Source organism: Mus caroli, unplaced genomic scaffold (assembly GCF_978045245.1).
Source record: "Mus caroli unplaced genomic scaffold, Mus_caroli_1 scaffold_9, whole genome shotgun sequence".
Lineage (NCBI taxonomy): Eukaryota > Metazoa > Chordata > Mammalia > Rodentia > Muridae > Mus > Mus caroli.
In genome coordinates, this window is record NW_028227264.1 from 48,890,890 (window position 1) to 48,915,850 (window position 24,961).

The 24,961-nt window shown below is 36.7% G+C and overlaps 1 protein-coding gene across 1 annotated transcript in view; it reads left to right on the plus strand.

Annotated features, from left to right (window-relative positions):
- Positions 1-447: 447 nt before the first annotated feature.
- Positions 448-24,961, plus strand: part of Ascc3 (activating signal cointegrator 1 complex subunit 3) — a 282,052-nt gene continuing 257,538 nt past the window's right edge. Inside the window, exons 1-3 of the mRNA XM_021173819.2 lie at positions 448-659; positions 16,214-16,345; positions 19,378-19,528. Of these exons, the coding sequence (XP_021029478.1) occupies positions 16,256-16,345; positions 19,378-19,528 (241 nt within the window). The 5' untranslated portion in view covers positions 448-659; positions 16,214-16,255. The remainder of the gene's footprint in view (positions 660-16,213; positions 16,346-19,377; positions 19,529-24,961) is intronic.

Sequence of the window (24,961 nt, forward strand, 5' to 3'; positions counted from 1 at the left end):
TTGCTCATCAGTTCAAACTTAACAACAATGCAGCTTTTTTTTTAGGTTAGCTTTTCTAATTTGCCAGTCGCACCAGGCTATCGTCAGATGTTTTGTTTCGAAGGTCAGAAACAATTTCAGAAGTACAAAGTGGAGAATAATGAAACTCAGGGAAAACGAAACTTGAGCCTAGAGCAGGTGGGCGGAACCATCTAGTAACCACGGGACTGTGACTCACTGGTTTCTGCCTTCCTTAGGAATTAAATACTCGCTGCAGTTGTCAGAGCCAAGCGGGGATTGGGGAGTCGGCCGGAGGGAGTCAAGAGTCCGACCACTAAAACTGAGCTGAAACTTGCTAGTGTAGACGCCATCCGACGCCACCCCCCGCATGGGCGGGGCCGAGGGCGGCCGGGTGCTGACGTGGCGACGTTGGCGTCGCGGCCGGTGACGTGTGGCCGGCGCCCGCCCCGCCCCTCCGTCGCTCGGCGCGGGTGTGTGGGTTTGTGGGTCAGTGCCAGCTGGGCAGCCCTCGCGCGCTAAGGCGTGACAGCGAGCGACCCCCGCCGGCCCGCGTGTGCTGCGGAGGAGGTCGGGGCGCAACCCTCCGCTCCGCTCCGCCAGAGTGAGAAGAGGAAGCAAACCTCCAGGAGGCCGGAGGCGCGCGTGGCGGCGGGGCTGAGGTGAGCTAGGGAGAGGGAGGGCGCGGGTGGCGGAGCTCGAGTGTGCGGCGGGGCGGGTCTCAGAGTCCGGAAGAACACGGGTGGACCGAGCTGTCATCCCTCGGCTGGGCGTCCCGGCTCACCTAAGTTTGTAGGTGGGGGTTGGGGTGAAAACTCCAGCGCGATTGCCCACGTGTAAGGACAGAGTGGCCACAAGATGAAAAATTTTCTGTTCTAGGCTTAACCTGTTTTTCTCCTCCCCCTCCCCTTATTTATATTACACATTCCTAGCAACGTCATTCTTCGCGTACATCTGTTGGGTTGGGTTTCCCCCACAACACAGAGAAGCGAGTGCTTTGGGTCCTGGAGTTCAGGGCTGTGGGTGAATTTAACAATCGGAGGACTCTAGAATGTGATTTTTTTTTTTTTTTAAATAAAGAAGTGTCTATGCTAAGGAGGTAGATGAAGTGGTTCTTGGTAGGATGCTGTAATTTCCTTTACCTTTAAAAGAAACAAGTTCAGTGTCTACTGAGTTTGATATGCGTGGCATCACAAGTGCAGTCTAATTGCTACCTGTGGTGTGGTTTTTGTTGTTGTTGTGTTCCTGGATAAAAATTAGAACAGTCAACTATATCTACCCTCTTTTCAGATTGATAAGCTGAAACGTTTGTTTTCTGAGTTTGATTTTTCTCAAATTCCGCTTCTGAGTCTAGGCTTGACTTGCTCTAGCTCATGTTTTGTATTTAGTTTTTCACGACACGACAGTTATAATACTGGTTTTGCATTAAAATATTCATAGAGATGTCAGTTAAGTGTAGCTTAGTGTTGTTTACATGAGTGAATTAATTTTGCAAGACTTAGTTTTCTTGATCCTTGTTGAATACTTTTTTCTAAAAAAGTTGGTTCATTCATTAATTCATTCATTTATTCACTCTTCATTCATTCCCTAGCACTGTGGGAGGTCTAGGACATAGAAAGTCCCTGTTCTCACAGAATTTTGTATAGTTAACTAGCAAGCACCCTTTTAGGAGGGATGTTTAAGTTAATAATTGGAAACAAATTTCTGGCTGGAAGCGTTTTCATTTTTTTCTAGTATTTACATTGGTTGTATTGATACCTCATGTCTGGCATAGGATATAGAAAGTCTACATACAAAACATTTTTATAAAGAGCCTATATGATAACAGAATAAACTTTTTACTCTAATACATCTTTCTTGAGGATAGTTTGTATAAGAACAGTTTTCAACTTTGAGAAAGTGAATATGTGCAGTTAAAATTTTAGCTCATGAACATCTCCAGAAATAAATGAAGAATTACAGAGGAGACAATAAAGAATCAATTTGAACATTCCAAATCTGAAAACCCAAAATATAAAGTACTCCCAAAACTTCATTACAAAGAACTTGAAAATAAACGTAATGAGGAACAATGAGCCATATCTGAAGTCTCCACCTCAACGGAGGTATTATACAGTTAGAGAATTCTGAAGCTGTAGAGCTTTACATTGGATTTTACATTTTCACTAGCACATACATTTTAACTCACTTATTCCCCACAAAAAAATGAAAAAAAAAACAATTAAAATGGAAAAAAAAGCTCTACAATGTCTTTCAAGACTCAATGTTTATTACTTGATTTCATTTCTCCTTTATCACCTAGTATTAAACCTTCTCCTTCTTTACATGTTCACCGAACACATGTTTACATTTGTACACACACACACACACACACACACTCAGGGGAGATAGGGAGAAGGGAGGCACTAAGCTAGTAGCTTAGTATAAGAGAAGACATGTTTTTCTTTCTTTCTGAGATAATATGACCTCACTAAGGGTCATTCTAAGCCAGTGGTTTTCAACCTTCCTAATGCAGCAACCCTTTAGTACAGCTCCTCATGATGTGGTGACCCTCAATCATAAAATTACGTTGCTACCTCATAATTATAATTTTGCTACTGTTATGAATTGTTATATAAATATCTGATATGCAGGCTGATATGTTACCCTCCAAAGAGTTGTGACCCACAGGTAGAGAATAAGATCTGAGTATTCCCATATATGTGTGTGTGTGTATGTATGTATGTATGTGTGTGTTTAGCAGCCATGGAAAAGCATGCCCTATTATGTGAGTAAGCATTGTAGTAACTTATTTCTTTGTTTTGCCTGGATCAACACCTAGCAAATAGTCCCTATATAAAGCTTGAACTCAACACTTAATCAAGTTTTAATTATCTTGAAAGGAGTATCAGAAATATTTTGTGGTTCTTTTTTATTTTGCGGCTTAGAAAGTGGAACTAGTAAGAGTTCTCTTTGGAGAATGACTCACAGAAGTGAAGGAAGACAAGCCAAACCCAATGAAATGAGAGAGATAAGTGAGAATCTAACTCTAATTGTAAAGGTATCTAGCAATCACGAGGTAGAGCATGGGGGCCAGGCAGGGCAGGCAGACAGAGGGAGATAGAGAGACACAATGATATATAGAACTGAATTTGAATGTAATGAATGTTTGTGCCATTATAGGACTCCCTCTCTGGTATAAATTTTCTTTCTGGTTTTACTACATTTTGGCCTATCTTCACTTTTACTCTCCCACAGAACTATTAGGAATTGTGTTTATTCTAAGTTTCTGGGCTATTATCCAGTGAGTGCATATCAAATGACTTCTTTTGTGATTGGGTTATCTCACACAGGATATCCTCCAGATACATCCATTTGCCTAAGAATTTCATAAATTCATTATTTTTAATAGCTGAGTAGTACACCATTGTATAAATATACCACATTTTCTGTATCCATCTCTCTGTTGAGGGACATCTGGGTTCTTTCCAGCTTCTGGCTATTATAAATAAGGCTGCTATGAACATAGTGGAGCATGTGTCCTTCTTACCGGTTGGAACATCTTCTGGATATATGCCCAGGAGAGGTATTACAGGATCCTCCGGTAGTACTATGTCCAATTTTCTGAGCAACTGCCAGACTGACTTCCAGAGTGGTTGTACAAGCTTGCAATCCCACCAGCAGTGGAGGAGTGTTTCTCTTTCTCCACATCCTCGCCAGCATCTGCTGTCACCTGAATTTTTGATCTTAGTCTTTCTGACTGGTGTGAGGTGGAATCTTAGGGTTGTTTTGATTTGCATTTCCCGATGATTAAGGATGTTGGACATTTTTTCAGGTGCTTCTCAGCTCTTCGATATTCCTCAGCTGAGATTTCCTTGTTTAGCTCTGTACCCCAATGGGGTTGGAGTGGGTGGATAGGGGAGCAGGGCGGGGGGAGGGTACAGGGAACTTTCGGGATAGCATTTGAAATGTAAATTAAAATATCTAATAAAAATAAAGAAAATACTAAATGAAAATTCCACTGCCAAAAAAAAAAAGTACCTCCCTAGTCAGTGAAGTACTGGGGGAACCAAAAAAAAAAAAAAAAAAAAAAAAAGGAATTGTGTTTATTGTCAAATGTTTGTACTGGCTTGGTCATTAGGCTGGAATTTGGTAGAGCACATAAATAAAACTAGTAATAAGAATAAGGACTCTAGTAATAAAGAAATTAATGGTTGATACTAAACATTTTCATGGTATGTTTTAATTAGATAATCGTGAATATTGATATTTAAAGAACAGAAAGCATATGCTTTAGTACTGATTTCATATAAAATTGTAAAACTTCTGCAACAGTTTCTTTGGATGGTTACAGAAATATGCTTAATGCACCTAGTTCACACTATTGGGGAGTTCTGCTTTAAACCCATAACTTACACTTCTTAATTTGCTAATACGTGTTCTATCAAACTTGAACTTCAAAAGAAGGAATGTAATCTATCTCAGGATTATTGGGTAATTAGGGAATCAGCTGCTAAAATATGACTTTTTTAGAGATTGGTATGTCATCTTAAGTTAAATGAATGGGTAAGAAGACAAACACTTGTCAGTAGTTAGAAAACATGGCTTATGAAATTGATGAGAGAAAACTTAAGTTCTATTCCAAAAGAAGAAATTCATGCTTACTGTTAAGACTAGTTATGTTTTTGGCCATGCCAAATGGAACTGTGTAGAAGTGTTAAATTCTCTTATGCATAAATAGGAATAAATGTATCTTTTGTGTTGATTTAAGAAACTTAATTATAAACTTCTTCATGGTTTTCTTTTTTTTTTAATATTTTTTTATTACGTATTTTCCTCAATTACATTTCCAATGCTATCCCAAAAGTCCCCCATACCCTCCCCCCCCACTTCCCTACCCACCCATTCCCATTTTTTTTTTCTTCATGGTTTTCAAGAAGAAATTAGCTTCATGGTGATATTCATCATACAAGAGAAATTCCAGTGTATATTTTTCAGTTTGATTTTTTTTTTAATGACCTGCTGTAGAATAGTACCTTCAGGACCAGAAAGGAGGCTCACTAAGCGTTCTTTGCAAAGATTTTTAATTATGTCTATATGTGTATGCACTTAAGTGTGGATGCCTGCAAAAGCCAGGGGAGCGGGGGTGTTAAATCCCCTAGGTCTGGGTGTAGTGGGTAAGAATGTCCCCCATAGGCTCATAGACTTGAATGCTTAGATATCAGGGAGTGGTATTACTTGAGAAGGATTAGGAGGCGTAGCTCTGTTGGAGTATGTATAGCCTTGTTGGAGGAATTATGTCAATGTGAGTTGGCTTTGAGGTTACAAAAGCCCAATCTGGACCCAGAGTCTAGCTCTCTTCCTGCTGCCTGCAGATCTGGATGTAGAACTCTCAGCTCCTTCTCCAGCACCATGTCTGCTTGTATACCCCCATGCTCCCTGCCATGATGATAATAGACTAAACCTCTGACACTTTAAGCAAGTCCCATTTAAATGTTCTCTTTTAAGAGATGCCATGGTTGATGTCCCTTCACAGTGGTAAGACACTGGAATTACCAGTAGCTCTGATCTGACTGAAGTGGGTGCTAGGATCTGAAATTGGGTAGTTGTTAAACACTGAGCCATCCCTCCGATCTGTTTGTGAATATTTTTAAAGGGCCAAAAGCTTTTTATTTCTTTTTAATTGTTTTTATTTATTTACATTCCAAATGTTGCCCACCTTCCTGGTCCCTCCTACAAGAGATCTTCACCCCATCACCCTCTTTTTTGCCTCTGAGAGGGTGCTTCCCCTCATCCCCTCTGCCCCCCCATCTCCCTTCCTTGGGCATCAAGTCTCTATAGGATTAGGAACATCCTCTCCTACTGAGGCCAGGCAAGGCAGCCCTCTGCTATATAAGTGCCAGAGGACATAGACCAGCCCATATTTGCTCCTTGCTTGGTTGGTGGCTTAGTCTCTGGGAGCACCCAGGGATCCAGGTTAGTTAGTTGATACTGTTGGCTTTCCTATAGAGTTGCTGTGATGGTTTGTATATTCTTGGACCAGGGAGTGGCACCATTTGGAGGTGTGACCTGGTTGGAGTAGGTGTTGCACTGTGGGTATTGTCTTAACACTCTCACCCTAGTTGCTTGGAAGTCAGTCTTTCACTAGCAGCCTTCAGATGAAGATGTAGAACTCTCAACTCTGTCTGCACCATACCAGCTGGATGCTGCCATGCTCCCCCCTTGATGATAATGGACTGAACATCTAAACCTGCAAGCCAGCCCCAATTAAATGTTGTTTTTTATAAGACTTGCCTTGGTCATGGTGTCTGTTCATAGCAGCAAAACCCTAACTAAGACAGTTGCCATCCCCTTCATCTCCTTCAATCCTTCCTACCTCTTCCATTGGGGTCCAATGGTTGGCTATAAATATCTGCATCTGCCTCAGCCAGCTGCTGGTAGAACCTCTCAGAGGAAAGCCATGCTGCAAGCACAACATGACATCAGTAATATTATCAGGGTTTGGTGGCTACCCGTGGGATAGATCTCAAGTTGGGCCAGTTGCTGGATGGCCTTTCCTTGAATCTCTGCCCTATTTTTGTCCGTGCATTACTTTTTGACAGGAACAATACTGGGTCAAAAGGTTTGAAGGTAGGTTGGTGAATCCATACTTCCATGGGGTCCCTGGTCTTCAGGTTCCATTTTGGCTAAGGTCATTGCCGTTGGGTAGTGGGAACCTTTAACATCCCAGGTCTTTGGGACTTTCTACAGGTTTGCCCTACTCTCCATCCCTTGCAACTGCATATTTCTGTCCCCTAACCCCATATCTGATCCTGTCACTTCTTTCCCCTCCCCATCCTGTATCCACCCATGTCCCAACCTCCATTTGCCTCCTGTGATTATTTTGTTTGTCCTTTTAGTGCGATTGAAATATCCTCACCTTGACCTTTCTTCTTGTTAAGCTTAACGTGGTCTGTGACTTGTAGCATGGGTATTCTGAGCTTTTTGGCTAGTATCTACTTATCAGTGAGTATATACCATGTATGTCCTTTTGGAATGGTTCCTCACTCAACATGATATTTTCTAGTTCTATGCATTTGTCTGCAAAACTCATGATGTCCTTGTTTTTAATAGCTGAACCATACTTTATTGTGTAGATGTACCACATTTTCTTTATTCATTCTTTGGTTGAGGGACATCTGGGTTGTTCAAAAGCTTTTTCAAAATTATTAGATCTGTCTGTATCAGTGATTCTCAACATGTGGGTCGAAACCCCTTGGAGAAGAAGATTAAACAAACCTTTCACAGGGATTGCCTAAGATCATCAGAAAACACATATTTATATTATGATTCATAATGGTAGAAAAATTAGTTATGAAGTAGCAATAAAAGTAATTTTATGGTTGGGGGGTCACAATATGAGGAACTGTATTAAAGGGTTGCAGCATCAGGAAGACTGAGAACCACTGCTCTATATTTTAGGACTGGTTTTTCTAAGGAATAATCTAATAATCATTTTCAGACATAGTAATACTCTGGAAATGCATCATTCAGTAAGTATTTTTTTTTTTTTTTAGTTTCTCTGCACAGGCCAATAAGCTGCATAAGGTAGTGTGGAACAGCAAGAAACATGCTACTTCTATACTCCAGGGTTTAATAATGGTCATCCTGTGGCAAGATCTCTGTAATGAGTGAGTTTGGCCTCTATCTTACAAAAAGATAAGTGAGTTACACTAGATAGTTTGACAGTGTCCAAATTTAACTCCTTTCTTAGAGATACTGTGCTCATACAGTACTAAAAGATGAACTTTGGAAGAACATGGGTGAAATGCTTAATTCATTGGGCATTTTACCACATGGTTTTATAGTATTTTTATACAGTTGGCTGTAACCTTTTTCTTAGACCTCTCTTCCATTTGTTTTGGTGATAGACTTTACTCCTTGCCCCTTGGACTCTATGGCCTCCTGATGGTAAATCTTTATGTATATTTTCCTCCTATTTATTCCTTGCAAGTTTGTTCTTCATTTTTGTGCTGTCTTTTCTTACTTCACACATGTTAATTTGTAGATGATTTTAAAATCTATTCCTGTAGTTTTGTTGGTGAATCACATGTCTTTCCTAAAACCAGACCTCTCTCCTGAGTTCTACACCTGGATAATCTTACTATTTTGACTGGGTTTACAGTATCTGTAGATCCAGCCTCAAATCTAGTCAGGGTAACTAATTACCACAATAACAGTCATGTCACACATACATTTCAGCATGTGGTTAATAGAGAGGTAGGCACTCAGAGAAAGGAAGGTATACATTCAAATGTGGATGTAGGCTTCTTACAAAAGTATCCACTTACATGTCTTAGCAAATACATTATGTACAATTTAGGTAACTTATGAAATTAAATTGTTCAAAGGGTTTCTATGAAACTTGTTTGTAGAGTTTTTGGGGTAGTTGCTGTGGTGCACTGAGTAGGTTTCAAGGTGGCATATCTTTTACTGTAAATGTAAAGACTTACTTGAAAGATTTCTAGAAAATTCAGGCTTACAGCTGTGAAAGGAGGAAGATCATGCTTGTCATACACTAGGACTTAGGTATGACTTATTGCTATTTAACATTTCTGTTTGTAAAGTTTTTATAAGAAAGGAGCACTGTCATTATGTAGGCTACCTGTATCATCAGGTAGATGCTGATGCCAAGCGCAGAAGCACATTGAAACCTTTATATTTTTAATAGTTTTATTTTAATTATGTGTAGCTACATGTGTGTGGGTGTGCATGAGAGTAATGTATATCCAGAGCTGTTGAATCCTTTGGAGCTGGAGTTACAGTTGTTTGTGAGCTACCTGTCAAGTATAGTGGGAATCAGTAAGTGCTCTTAACCACAAGCTCTCTCTCCAGCCCCAAAACTTTTATAAGGACTCATCTGCAGCCTTTCAATTTACTGTTTCAAGGGATTAATGGATGCGTTGGTGGAAAATGCAGCCGACTAATCACGTGTTCATTTGGGACTATCTAAGTCATCACATTAGCATAAGCCCAGATATGATCAGGGAGGCATGTTATGAGTACCAGGAGACATTTCTGTGACTCCACAGGGCTGTTGGTCTAGGGACAAGACCTATTTGTGTCTAGGGACAAGAGACAGACACAGAATATTTCTAGCTACAACAGAATAGATCTAGGTACAGTACAAAGGACACTGGTAATCTAGGGAATAGGTGATAATTGTGAAAAGTGGTTAGATTCAGGGTATATTTTAAAGATAGAATTGGGAAAATAATCTGGTTCAGGAGTTTTAGTTTGAGAAAAAGGCAGAATAGATTTGAGGTTTATTAATGACCACAGGAGGTGACTATTAGTGACAGAATTTAACATCTTAAGTTAGACATCTGCTTGATGTGGAAAGGGAGTGAGTTGTGAAAATGGAGCACGAGATAAGTACTGGTTGGATATACCAATTTGAAATTAACATTTGAAAACTAGTCACCCCTTCAGGACTGGATGGGAGTAGGTGGGAAGTGAGTAGAGTCTGAAGTCTGAGCAGTGAGTGTGTGTAAAGGAGTGTGAGAACCGGAGCAACAGGGAAAACCTAAAGGATACTAGTGTCCATGCTACGAGGTGAAGCAGACTGAGAACTGACCCTGTCCTTGGCAAGGTTGAGAATAGTTGCTGCCTCAGTAGTTCTTAGTGTAGAGTAATAGCATTAAAAGCATGCTAGAAGTCTAATTGATATTCCTGTAGTTGGGTTTGCAGAAAAGCAGCTAGAGAGCTTTGTGGGGTCAGCAGAGGTCTGAAACTGGGGGGGCTCACTCTACTTTGTGTCAGACCTTGCACATGATCAAACGAAGAAAATACTACTGAAGAGAGAATGCTCCATTACAGTAGTTCTTTATCAGGCTCTTTAGTCTCAGGATTTAAATACATTTTTTAAATGGGTTCGTGAATGGATAAAACAATCACCAGGTATATCGTTATCATGTTACATGGACTTGAATTTAGAACTTTGCTTATGTTTGGCTGCACTGTACCAGTGATGTATATTCTAAGGCCCAGGTGCATTTTTAATTACATTTCTTTCATACTATGTAGTTTGTTTATATATTCTCTCTCCTCAGTTCCTTCCAGATCCTCCACAACTCTCTACTCACCCAACTTCATATTCTTACTCTAAAAAAAAAAAACAATCAAAAGTAAAAATCAAACTAACAGTATAAAACAGGTAAGACAAAAAATACTTTAAAGAGTGGTGCTTGATTAAAAATTAGAGCAGCAAATGTTTGGTGATGCTTGCTCTTTCAGATTTCCATGAGGATTCGTTGCTGTTTTCCTTGACAAGATTACCATCTTCTGATACTTCTTTATCATGCTACCTCACAGGAGTTCTGTTTTTATTTTGCTTTCCTCGCCCGCCCATGTCTGTCTGTCTCTCTGCCTGTCTCTGTTTCTCTCTCTCTCTCTCTCTCTCTCTCTCTCTCTCTCTCTCTCTCTCTCTCTCTGTGTGTGCGTGCGTGCGCGCGTGCCTCTGTTTTTTCGACACAGGGTTTCGAACTTGCTCTGTAGATCAGACTGGCTTCAAACTCATATCTTCCTGCCTCTGCCTCCTAAGTGCCAGGATGGAAGTCATGTGCCACACCTCCCAGCCCCATTTGCATTTTTAGTAAGTTGGTACTTTTTAAAAATGGAGATGTCTTATGGATTATTACCTTATATTGAGACATAGTCTCTTACATACTTGAGACTTTTCAAATAGTATGTTTAGAACCAACAAGTTACCAGACATTGAGTATGATGTTTTCATAAGCAGTACATTTAAATATATAATGCCTTTTGAAGTATGGTGGGGTTTTTTTTCAGTATTTTTAAAGCATTATTCATGCATGAATGACAAAATCTGGTTTTGCTTCCAATTGGCTTAATTTTAATTTATTGCTAAGAAAAATGGCTCAAGAGTTAAAATTTTAAGCAAGATTTAAAATGTAGGGGCTTGGTACTTTCAAACATCTTTCAGTTTTGAAAACGAATTGGATTGAATGTGGTGAGAAATGACATTACAGCTCAGAACAAGGCACAAAAGTAACAGGACATGATTCTTACTGACTTAACATAGAAGCACCTTGTAATAAGATTATTGTAATTATAAATGCTGAGACAATCAACTTGGGCCAGGATGCTAAATAATGGTTATGTACTTCATCCTCTTAGGCATATTAAGTAAAGCATGCACTTAATGTGCTGTAATAGTAGTACATTTATTTATTTAATTGCGTGTCTTTCTGCCTGTATGAATTTGTATATACCATGTGCATCAGGTCCCTGAGGAGGACAGACGAGAGCATTCAATCCCTAGGAGCTGGAGTTGCAGGCATTTGTGAACTACTTGTTTTGAGTGTTAGAAGCTTAATCTTGAGTCTTCTGCAACCAGAGTCACTTTGCTAGCTCCTCATTTATCTATATTTGAGACACAGACACAGATTTCATCAGCTGCCACCAAGTATGTGATTGGTCGGGTAGAGGTGGTGCACGCCTTTAATCCCAGCACTTGAGAGGCAGAGGCAATCGGATTTCTGAGTTCAAGGCCAGCCTGGTCTACACAGTGAGTTCCAGGACAGCCAGGACTACACAGAGAAACCCTGTCTCCAAAAAAAAAAAAAAAAAAAAAAACGGGATGGGGGGAAGGGGGTGGGAAGAATATCCACCATTATCCATTTAGCAATAGTGAATAATTAATGATTAAGGATGGAACAACCTTTTATGAATAATTTTTGTATTTGGAGAAAATGCTTTCTAATTTGTAAAGCTCCTACTAGGAATGGAGAGATGCTTCAAACTTCCTTTAATCCCAAGCATCTAAACCTGTTCCTAGAACATCCCTAGAGATTCAGTTTATAAACATGTGAAGATATCTTTAGTTCACTTGATGTAATTGTCTCCCTGGCTTGAGTCTGCTCACCTAGACCTAGTCTTGGAAGCTTCTATCCTCTGTACAATCTGATCTAGGCCTAGAATGTTTTCAGCCCCTGAGACTTACTGCTGCATAAGCTCACTCTTTTTAGTTCTTTCTGAATACTGGCTGGCTGGTTCAACTCAGCTGTTCTGGCTCAAACTCCTCTGCAGTAGTTTGACTGCAGTCTAGTTCTCTCAGTTTCTAACTGAATTGTGCTGCTTGGTCTTATACTAATGTTGGCAGTATGTTCTGATCTTTTGGCTCCTTATTCTCTGGCTCATCCTGTCTTCACCTGTGTTTAGTTTGTTTTTGTTTTTTGTTTTTTGGGTTTTTTTTTCAACTTCTCTCTAAAACTCTTGTGGTAAAACTGCTTCCTCTTTTCTCTCCACACTGCACCGCTTTATAGCTTTCCATTTTTCTTCTCATGATAATTGGTCATATCATTTTCTGTCAAATCGTTCTCTGATTCATTGCTTTGTTGCCCTTCAATTAGACATCACTTCCAAACATGGCTGCTTCCTTCTACAAACTAACTTGATGTTCATCGTTTAGTATTAAAGGTTTGTACTACAGGACTGTGTGTTTTCCAGCCGGAGTGATTGAAGGTGTTATGTATGCTAAAGGCTGAGCCACACCTCAACTAGAAACAGGGTTTCTCAGTAAATAACACAATCTCTATTTTTATGTTTGTAAAATACATAAGCATAAATTTTGTATTGTGTGAGATATGTGCAGGTAGTAGTTAATGATGTGTTCCTGTGCTTTCTTAATTCTCCACATATCAAGTGTGTATCCTTACTTAATTGGAAACTTTCAGAACAATTGCTTCTTGCTTAAGAGAGTCCTAGGAACTGTTGTCAGTTTGGAAGATAGAAATTACGAATAATGAAAATTACCCTTGAAATGTTGCTACAGCACACTGTCAGTGCATCTTGTGCAGATATGTTTCTTCAGATGAACTCCAGGTGAAAAAGTTGGTTTGTGTTTAATGGCTGTTATGGCCTTGTTTATTTTTTGAAGGCATAGATGTTAAACATTAAATCCATAGATGAAAGTAATGATTAAAGAAAGACTTAAGGAATCAACAGGTTCCTGTTTGAAGTTTCCTGTCAGTATAGTTTAGAACAGGTCTCATGAAAAATATATGTGTATGTGTGAGTGCCTGCACGTATATATGTATTTGTACCCCTTGTGTGTCTGGTGCCCACAGAAGCCATTAGAGGGCATCAGATACTTGGAAATGCTGGCTGCCCTGTGCTTTCTGAAAACCAAACCTGGGTCCTCTGCAAGAGCAGCGAGTGTTATCAACCACTGAGACATTTTTACATTTCAAAGAAGGTTTAGCATATCGTCTTGTTTTGTAAGACTTTACTAGATTTGTAAATTAGTATAAAAGTCCATGAAAATTTCCAGTACTTTAAAAGAATGGACAGGTGATTTCAGATTATTACTGTTAAATTGGTCAAAATCTTGGAAGTTGTGGGTCCCGAGTACACCATTTGTCTATAAGACCACAGTGAGGCAGCATACTGTACACATTATGTATTTATTATTTTGATACTTAGATTTTGAAAGCACTTAGTGATGAGGTAAAGAGCAGGTTCTGCCTCAGAATATGTTCAGTTTAATGTCAGAGCCTTCTTGGAAGAGTTCTGGCTTTTGTTATCTGGAAAAGAATGCAGCCAGCTTCTGGCATTCAGCATTCACTTGGTTTTGGGTTCAGCTTTGGTTCCTGAAGGCATTCTTTGTATGCCTTGCTTTCCTTCTGTTCCTATGTATAGTCAGTCCTTGGTAGACGTGAGGGAAAAATGTTCAAGATTCTTTTGGTACAATTTAACCTTCTTAGGGAATCCAGTTGAGAAAGGCTAGTAGGAGACAATTTGAATCTAAATGGAGGCCCTTGATTTATTACTAGATGGAATTTTGGTGGTAGGAGGTCAGTTTAGACATGAGCACACATTGGATATTGATTTAAGAGTACAGGGCACTGTGTCTTAAGACTGTCATTTTTAAAGTATGGGGTGGGGGTTGCTTCATCATTTGTGTATGTGGTGGAAATAATATCTCAGGGCCCTGTCATCTGACCATTCAGATAACTGGGAATAAGAAGGAGACTGTGGGACTCAGTAGTTTATATTTCATAGAACCCTCAGGACTGGGTTTGATTTCCAGCACCTATCTATACAATGGCTTACAATCACAGGAACTTCAGTACTGTCCTCTTCCTCTTCCATGTCCTCTTCTGGCCTATATAGATAAGCATGTGGTTCACAGGCATGCATGGAAAACATCCATGGATATAAAAATAATAATGAAAATAAATAAATAAACAAATCCTTTAGGTGACTAATGCACAATAAAGTTTGAAAATATCTATGTTGTTGACTAATTCTTGATTTATTTATTTTTCCTTTTCAAATGTTTCAAAACTATGTTACTCAGACTTTGAAACATACAAATGTTTCCCTCAGAATTCTCTTTAGACAGAAGATTGGGATGCAGAACCTCAACATAAAAGACTGAGATTAACATATGAAAGAAAATATTTGACAGAAATGCTGTAACACTCAGCCTAGGCTGGTATATAACTGATAGAACAGGAGAAAAGTCTGAGAAATGTAACATCTTAAAAGATCTTTTTACATTTTATTATGTGCGTGTATGCATGTGTTTGCCATATATGTGGAGGTGAGAGGATAGCTAGGGGCAGTTGGTTCTTCCCACCATGTGGGTGAGTTCCAGGGATCCAGCTCAGGTCCTGTGCCTTAGCAACAGGCACTCCTCCCTACTATCTGTTGTAGGCCTGCCTTTGAGTTTCTGATCTTTCTCTTCGGTTTGATCTGCTTCCTCCTTTGCAAATGTATTCATTCTTAGTAAACTGTTTTTGCATCTATTGCTATCCAGGTGCCTCTGTCCAAGCTTTGTTCTATAGCACAGTCCTACAGGTGCTCAAGGACCTGATTTTCCACCCATGGTAATCTAACAAGTGCTTGCTTGTTTATATTCCCATTGGGTAGCTGAACCTTGAAGTCCTCTAGTTAGGAAGTTCACTGACAAAATGAGTCATTTTAACTTTCCCTATTGAAATTCTCTTTTGTGAGGTACAGTTCATTCCTTTAGCTATTTTTAGCAGTTTCTCATTCATCTTTATGCAGTCTTGTATGTTTTTAATACTTTGCATTTTGTCTCTGACTTGTAATTTAGTTATATTTTGAATGACTTCTATCAGAGTTCAACAAACTAGTGGTTACATTGAGCTCCAGAGTAGATTTAATACCTCTAAAGTGTTGTTAAAATATTTATAAAGACTGAATGTGACTCATAAGTATTTGTTACTATTTTTTTCACAAAATGTTTATTAATTCCTTGTTTATATAATCCTAGTTGAAATTTGTTGAGACTTATTTTATGTTGTATTACACATACCACCTTAAACTGCTTTATGACCAGTGAGATGGCTGACCCAGCAGGTAAAGGCTGCCAAGCCTGGTGATCTGAGTTCAGCTCCCAGGATTCGTAAGAGAAAAGAAGAAAACTGCCTCCCACAAGTTGCCCTCTGATCTTGTTCCATGTGCCATGGCAGGTTTATGCCTGTAAACACCAACATGCGCGCGCACACACACACAATGTACACATATGCATTCATGCTCGCATGCACAATGTAATTAAAAAAATTAAGACTTTCAAATGTACATTGAATTTTTTGACAAGGTAGCACTGTCTTGTGAATCTTGTAGGTGATGTCTTTGACCTGCACTTTGATGCTAGATTTGCCACTTCTTTCTGGAGGTCTGTTTTAGTTCATTTTTAGTTTTTAGTTGTTATTGTGTTTTTTTTTTTTTTTTTTTTTTTTGGTTTTTCGAGACAGGGTTTCTTCTCTGTGTAGCCCTGGCTGTCCTGGCACTCACTTTGTAGACCAGGCTGGCCTCGAACTCAGAAATCCTCCTGCCTCTGCCTCCCGAGTGCTGGGATTAAAGGCGTGCGCCACCACGCCCGGGGTTATTGTGTTTTTTAAAACATGCATATGAACTAAGAACTTTTATATATTAGCTTGCTTTTATTACAGTTTAGAATCTTTTATTTGTTTTATGTCCCTTTGATCATTTGCTTTAAAGTCTGTTTTGTCTGATGTGATATATTTTCTACAGTTCCTAGCACTTTTGCTTCTTATTTGCTGGGAGATTTTATTCAATACTTAAGAAACTAACATTTGTAGCAAGTGCTCTTGGAGCCTGTTTTTCTTGTGTAGATCAGTCCGTTGAGTTTGATTACCTGTGTCATTTCTAAACAGATAAATTTCATTGTGCTTTGTTTCAGTTTCGAGTTTCTTATTTCTATGGATCACTGACTGAGTTATAAATGGCTCTACCTCGGCTCACAGGAGCCTTGCGCTCCTTTTCAAATGTCACCAAGCAAGATAATTACAATGAAGAAGTAGCTGACTTGAAGGTAAATGTTTTTAGGTGAAAACTATTAAAAACAAAGGGTATGGGTGAATATTTGACATTTCGTCTTTTTAGTTGTATATTTTTAAAGTAGAAGTTTTATCTTGTTTCTTCTGTCTTGAGAAGGAGATTGAGTATATTGATATTTTCACAAGACTGGACATGTTAAGTACCTGTGACTATTATCCAAGGGAATAATCCAGTATAGGCCTTCATGCTTTCTGTTCTTTAGGCCTCTGCCACAGCTAATTATGTGAATTAGTTCACATTTATTTTGAGTCAGCTGGGCACATTTTAAGTTTCCTGTTAAATTCTTCATATATGAATAGAACACTGTGTTTACCTTAACATTAGACGTATAAATATTATTTTCTAGCTCTGTAGTTAGTCCTATAGTTGACTTGTTCATATAATTGATAATAGTACATTTATGGCTTAAAGAAGTCAATTGTAAGGCCTTTTTATAGTCGCATCTTCAGAAATACATACTGCTAATCAAAGAATTCTAGATTCTTGTAACTGTAGCTTGACTGACTGATAATGACTATGATGTGGACTAATTTCCTTACATGACTCAGTTTTATACTAACATAGTGTCAAGTTATGTTCACTTTAAATATAGTTAGTTTCTACTTGCACAGTATGTTTAGTTAGCACTTTGAGCTTAATGGAAAGAATGCCAGTCACTTCTTTAAATTGATTCAATGACTTTGATTTCTGAGCAACAAATTAGGGTGTTTGGTTTTACAATGAATTTCTTGTATAAATTGGCTTATATAAGAAAGTTTTATAAGATATATCATATAGAAAAATGTAATACTATAAACAGTAAGAGTATTTTATACCAAGGTTTATTGAAAATTGTACATTAAATATTTACAAGTGAAACTCTTGAGACTAGTCCTTAACCTATGACTTTAATTTGTATAGAATAACACAAAATACCGTCGGCTAGCTGGCCTTGACAACAAAAATTTTATGTTCCCTAAAACTGGAACTTAAAAGTTCAGGATCAAGGCAAAGTTGATTTCTCTGGAATCTTCTCTCTGCTGCTGTAACTAGCATCCTTCCCACTGTATTCTTCCAGGGACATTCCTCTGTGTAAGGCTATCCCTGCTACCCTTGAGCGTCCGTCCGTGTGTGTTTGTTTGTTTGTTTGTAGTTGTTGTTGTTGTTGTTTTTATGAGCCCAATCAGATGGGATCCTTAATGACTTTCTGAGGTAGCAGAGGTTAGGATTTCAATGTGATAATTGAGGAGACGTGGTTTAGCTCATAATATATAGATTTTGGTTATTTTTCAAATGAAAGGAGTTTAGTTATTTTAATCTGTAAGTACCTGTATTTCTTTCTGAATATGATTACAATATACATACTGTTTCAAAAGGTAAATGAGCAAAAGTTGTAGTCATATGCATGCACATATACACACACAGTGTATCATTACATTGAGTATAAATGATATATTGGCTTCTAGTAGGAAAAGTTAACTGTTTGGCAGCATGGTCAAGGTTTATAGGTTCATAATGTATATGTTATATGTGGGAAGATAGGCAGTGTATGAAGAAACTGACCTCTTTTTTTTTTTTTTTTTTTTTTTTAAGAAAAATTTAAAGCAGTTCCTTTTAGTTGTTGACTGTATGGTAGAGTGAAAACATGATTTACTGGTGGACTAAAACTACATAGAAACAGTCTTTATACAGTGTAATCTCACCTAGAGATTGACTCAGAAAGCAAAGATTATCAACCAGTCTTTTGGTAGATTTCCTTCTAACGATGGAGAATTGTATCAGACCTATATGTCTCAATAATAAATGTAAGATTATAGTTTATAGCATAATTAATATTAATATCTTATATTCTGTTTTCTGTTTTTATCTTCCTGGGGCCTTGCAAATTCTGAACCAATGATACTATGGAATATTTTACAATTTAAAAGGATAAAAATTAAATGTCCTTTGCCCCAATGTCATTTCAGTTTTTATTGTAGACTTTTAAATACACTTTGCCTCATGAAGAAGGAAAATGGCATGCATAATAAGCTTTATTATAATGCGACTTTTTAATCACAGGAAATGTCCACCATATACCAAAGTAGGGATGAAAGTAAATGAATGATTGTGTCTGTGTAAGTTTGGCCAGTCTATCTCAGATGGACCTTTTTCTTTTCTTTTCTCAACCCCGATTGCCTGACCTCATTTTAAATTAGAAAACTGAAGCAGGAAAGTAATGAATACTGAGCATTGTCAGTATAAGCAAGAGTAACATTTCAGTTCCATGTCTGACTCACCACTTCATTTTGTTAGATTGTTTCATGACTTTTATCTATGGATCAAAGCCAGGGATCTGACATGAAATTTTCATTTTATTCATTTTATGCATGTGAATTCATTCACTTTCTTCAGACACACCAGAAGAGGGCATCAGATCCTGTTACAGATGGTTTTGAGCCACCATGTGATTGATGGGAATTGAACTCAGGATCTTCTGGAAAAGCAGTCAGTGCTCTTAACTGCTGAGCTATCTCTTCCGTCCAGTAGTCAATTCTTGAGAAGGAAAATATTTATTGTTTCAAGAAAAGAGTGTATATAGAAAAGAGTCTGTGTCTGACCTTTAGTTCCAGGGTCATATTCTGAAAATAGTATTATTTAAATGCGTCTAACTGATTAATCAGGGGCATTAGTAATCTTTAAATGTCTTTTGTCAAAATGTATTTTTATGAACATTATAAATTGTGTTAAAAAAAAGCAGTTAGAAAAAGGAAGAGAATGTAAGGGTTGTTTATATGTTAGATTTGGAATGTTGAATATTTTGTTATATCAATATTTTATAATTAAAACATTGTTTATTTTAAAACTTTTTTTCTTCCTATAAAGTCACATTTAAATTAAGTTCCTTTTGAGAATAATTAGTGACTGAGTAGACAACTTTAAATTCTGGGTAGTGCAAAATTGATTTTGTAATACAAATTATATGTGATGGATTGGAGAAAAACTTTAAATAACAAGAATTTTTCTATATTATGCTTTCTTTTTCAGTTGAAGCGATCTAAACTTCACGAACAAGTTTTAGATTTTGGCCTTACATGGAAGAAGATAGTGAAATTTTTGAATGAAAAGCTAGAGAAGAATAAAATGCAAAATATAAATGAAGACTTAAAAGACATACTACAAGCTGCAAAACAAATCGGTATAGTCTTTAAAAGAAAAAACAAAATGGTTCTATAAGAGGTTCCTTCCTTGTAAGCTATGTATTAATAGTATATGATAAAAGGCTACAGTTTCCTGGTAAATATTTACAAGTATATAAGATGCTCTTATCTGTTAATGAATTTAGGATAGTGTGGCAGGGGTAGAAGTAAATAACCAACTATATACAATTAATAATGCCAAGGAACATTGAGAGTTGAGTTTCTCAGCAGGAGGCCAGCTAGTGTACAAGTGAATGGTGGACATAACTCAGCGCAGCCAAACTGGGTTTGTGTGAGGCTGCGAGGAGAGAGGACAGTGTGAGGACATTTATGATAGCATTTAACAAAGCCACACTGGATTTTAAGAATATTGAAAAAAAAATAGTAAACATAGAAAATGACTTGATTTAGTCTCCTGCCTTTATTATCTTCATTCATAAAATATTGATTCTATTTTTTTTAGTTCCTTTATAATAATACTTCAGAATACTTACTGAAAGCACAAATGAAAATTTGGGTTTACTAAGTACCACAAGGAAATTTTTTATTACATTGAAAAAATAAAATATGTTTGGACTATTTGCCCAGTTATCACTGTTCACAAGTCAAATAAACAAAAAGTTCAGGCGGCAAATAGGATTTGTATAGTAGAGATAGAAACTAGACTGTAGGAGTCAAGAATGGCATGCAGATGTGCCCAAAGAATCTGTACTTCACCAGTTGTCTCTAAGTGCGATCTTCCCCAGGGCAGAATAAAGCATATGACTTTAAGAGGACAGTATCAGTCATGACTTAGTGAGCTTGCCTTTCTAAATTTATAACCATGGCATTCTTTGGGTTTTGATATTTGTGTGCATCTTACTTTTAGTAAAATTAAGAAAAGTGTTAATCAGCTATAGAGATTAGTTGAGGAACATGCCCAGATTCCCACATGTGTACCACCATGCAGCATGCTGACACACATGTAAACATGTATACACTTACATATGTACTTATGCTTCCTTTTAAAACAAAAATACTGATCAGAAGGCAGGTTAGGCAGCAGTGACTTCTGAAGTGTCTTTGGATGGATCCATTATGATTGTATATTATTAAGTAAATAAGATTTTAGTATTAAAATCAAGGAATCAAGTCCTGGGGTGGGAACAGTTTATAAGGAGATGACTTAGAAAAGGAACTAGAAAAATTTAAAAGGGACCAGAAAAATACATACTTAGACTATAAAGCCTTGTTCTTATGATAACGATATATCCGGTTGGCTACTGGGAGAATTTATAAAAAATTCGCTGTTTTGAAATTGTGGATTTTAAAACAGGTGAAAGAGTTTTATACGAATCATAAAATGGCCAGTAAAGTACTTTTGGACAAACATCTATTGAGAAAATTATAAATAAAAAAAGTACAAGACCAAGGATCTGGAAGCACAAACAAACTCAGAAAAGAATGCTATTGGCTTTTGGATTGACTTCTGAAGTGTCTTTGGATGGATCCATTATGATTATGGTTTATTTCTCTAGCAGTCACTGTCCATTTCCAAATTGGAGCCTGGGTAGAAAAGAGGAAAAGGAACAGAGTTCTGACAGATTCAGAGAACTAAGATGACAAAAACAAATTAGTGGACAAGGGAGAAATATAGAATTTGGATATTTGGCTAGTGAAAAAATTAATCTTGTAATTAAAAAAGAAAGAAATCTATATGCCTTAATAGTTATCCCTAGGAATTGTCATATAGTTTCACTTAAGATCATGTGAGAGTATTGTTGCAGAAGACAGGAGGGTAAGAGCATGTAATCATGTAATCTATAATGCCTGCTTAACTCTTAAATCAAAAAACAGATTACCAAGACATTTCTGGGTTATTTGAAAAGCCTTGATTATGGGCCAGCCATGATTAGGTAATGGTCTTAGGTCTTATATTTGATATACCCATTAAAATAGTCTTATATTTGATATGTGCATAAATGGGAATTTCCAAATTCTGGTATGCATTAATAGTAAAAAGGAAGATTTCATTGAATATAATATTAAATGACTGAGAAAATATCGAAGATGTAGATATGTGATTGGAAGAAAGTGTAAGTTCATGTGAGTATATAAAACAATTTTGGATTAACTGGAGAAATAGTAAGATTTCTGATAAAGTAACAGCTTTATATATTAATAAGTATTCAATATATAGCATTTTATGAATATTTAACAGCTATTTTTGATACACATTCTTAGTAAACTAGGAAGACAAAGAAACTGATAAAGGGCATCAATAAGAAAAGATGGAGCAAAAATATACTGTGTGATACAGTGTCATTAGCTTCTGAGAATGGTGATTTCTGGAAGCTAGGAATGGTAGGGAAAAGTGGACACAGAAGGCTGGCTACTTGGTACACAGTACTGCTAGGTAGAAGTAAGTCTTAATGTTCTAAGCACAATAGTATGATTAATGTTGCACCACTGTATTTAATAAAGAATTAGGAGAAAATATTCATAATCTGCAACAGAATGTTAAATATTATAATTTAATTATTCACATGTATGTACATTAGAATATTATCCTATACATAGATATAATTACTATATGCCACTTAAGGTAGGAAAGATTCTTTGCAATATGGCATTTCCCAGGATGATCTAGCACCTCTTCTGTTTCTCTGAAAATCCTTACTAATATAATTTAGGAAAGAAGAAAAAAAAAGGTGTAAATATTAAGGGTCATAACTATATCTGGAGAAATTAGTTTAGCCAGATCAAGTTAAAAATTGTACTTGCTAGAAACAAGTTCTCTTTATCTTTAAGTAATTTTTAATAAAGTTCTGTATAAAGATTAATATGGTTTAATTTAGGTTACATTTATGAAACATCAAAATTTACAAAAGTTGAGCTTCATGATTTCCTCATGGAAAGCTCTGAAATACTAATGTGAGATTAAAGAAGGCTGAATTGTTGAAGTGTTGTCTTAAGGATTAGAACTTAATTGTTTATAATGATACTATTCTTACCCAAATTGATTTACTGTTTGTATCCATGTGTTTTTGGAAATGGATAAAATATTCTGAAAGCTACCATAAAAATTCAAAGACAAAAAGCAGATCCATCAATCTTAAGAAATAAACAGGAAAAACTTTACTAGATATTAAAATTTGACATAATGCACATTTTAGATATTGCTCAAAGAACAGACATGTACAACAAAAGGCTAGAATGTAGTCTAGAGACTAACCTGATACTCAGACACTTGATTTGTGATGGCGTAGACAGGGTTGTAAACAAGTTAAAATGCAGAATCATAAGGTGATGATTGCAACTTTGCACTCTTTATTAAAAATGAAATGTGTGGAATGAGTGTTGGGAATAGAACTTCAAGATACATTGTCAAAATCATTTTTATCCATACTCAGTAAGAACTCTTACATATCAGTAAGACGGATAGATCTTGTACAAAAATGACTTGAGACCCTTTGACAAGGAGATCAGTAAAAAAGATAGATTGTGTAGAACAAGGACCTTACACAAGCATTTTCTATATTAATCAGATGTCCAGTGAAGGTGAAAACAAATGTTCATCCTCATTGAGAAATATTATTTTATGGCTCCTCAGTATAGCTGAAATTGAGAGGATTGAACTCACAGTTCTTGGTCAGGACGAGGAATTTCACGTGTTACTGCTACAGTTGGAACTGGTACAATTATTTGAATCGGTTGAGCAGTATTTATAGTAGTTAAACCAATGAAAATTTAAGTATGAAATAATGCAATTAAAAGTGGTGTATGTGTATACTGAAATGTTATGTGTATTCATGACAGCATCATTTGTGATAGCCCGGAAGTGCAAGCAATTCGCTATTAAATTATAGCATAGATGTGCTGTGGTATTTAGATTACCTTTTAACAGCAGATTCAGCTGTATGTAACATTGTAAAGGAGTGTTGCAATATTAAAAAAAAAAAAAACAGTCACACATATAGAAAACAAAGAATGATTCTAATGTGAAATGAGAATTGGTCTTTGAAGTCAATATTGCTCTGGTCCCCTTCCTTCCTCCCAAGTGTGTTCTAGTTCAGGGTTACTTTTTCCCTGTGAGCAACTTTTAGGGTAGTAACTTGTTACTGAAAAAGGAAGTCACTGGAACTGTGAATGAAGTAGGTATCTAGGGAACTGCAGTAATGTTCTATTTCTGGAGCTGGCTAGCCAGATTAAATAAACCTGTTCACTTTGTGACAACATTTTGAGTTGTACATATAATCTCTATATATTCCTAGTAAATTAAATAAAAGTAAAAATTACTATCTCCCCCTCAAGATAGAATTTCACCAACTCACAGTATAACCTATTCTGAGCATTAAACTCAAAGTGCTTCAGCTTGCTTAGTGTGGGGCATTACAGGGATGCATCAGCACTCCGAACTTTGCTTATAGTCGCTATATTTGTGGTATTATGCTTACCTGGTTTTCTGTTTCATGCTTTCATGAATTATTTTCATGGAGTTTGAGTTTAATTCAGATGATCAGCTACTGTGTAGGTTTAAATGCAGAGAAGTTCCCCTAGGCAAGGCACGAAAGAAGTCATAGAGAAGCAGACTTTGGACAGGGCAGGGTAATTTGTGTTTTGAGTATTTCAAAGTAAAATGTTATGTGTGTTTCATGATAACAGCTAAATAACTATGAGATGTAAGGTGCCTTTGTAACACTTTCTGATATATAAGGGAAATTTAGATTACTTAAAATTACTTGAAATTACTAGGAAAGTTGATGGTTTGCACATTTAAAAAAGAAAACATAGTTACTAAATTTAAAAAATCAGGTACCTAATCACTGTTTTTGAAAACATATTTATACCAAATTGCCTGGCTTGCTGATTTTTAAAATATAAATGGAGCTATTTTAAGTAAAAAAATGAAGGATTATAATTTTTTCACATGTTAAGACAAGTATTAGAGGTAAAACTATGATTTGAAGTTTAAACATAACAAGGCAAAAGAAATTGACTGCATTTGAATATTTCATTGTTAATATAAGTATAAATTATTTATTTCACTAACCAATGAGGCTGTAACTTACTAGAGAGTGGATTTATATGTTGACTACTTTTAACTTTAATGCTTATTATTTAAGGGCACAAGTCTTTATACTTTAAATTTTAAATTAAAAATTTCTACTATTGAAGAATTCCTTAATTAACTAGGAAAGGGTATTAAAAAGTGAATTTATAAAATTACTTGATTTAAACATTCTTCATTCAAAGGAAAATACAGATGTATGTTTTGCTGAGGATGATTTATAGCATCATTCTGTTTTGACTTTAAATTTTTCTACTTTTTATAGTAATAATTGAACAGTTGTTTTATTTTATATAGTAAAGTTGTATGTAATATTATGAAAGCACAAGCTAGCCAAGCTCAGTTCTCCTATTCTCTGCCAGGTAATTAATAGTGATTCAGA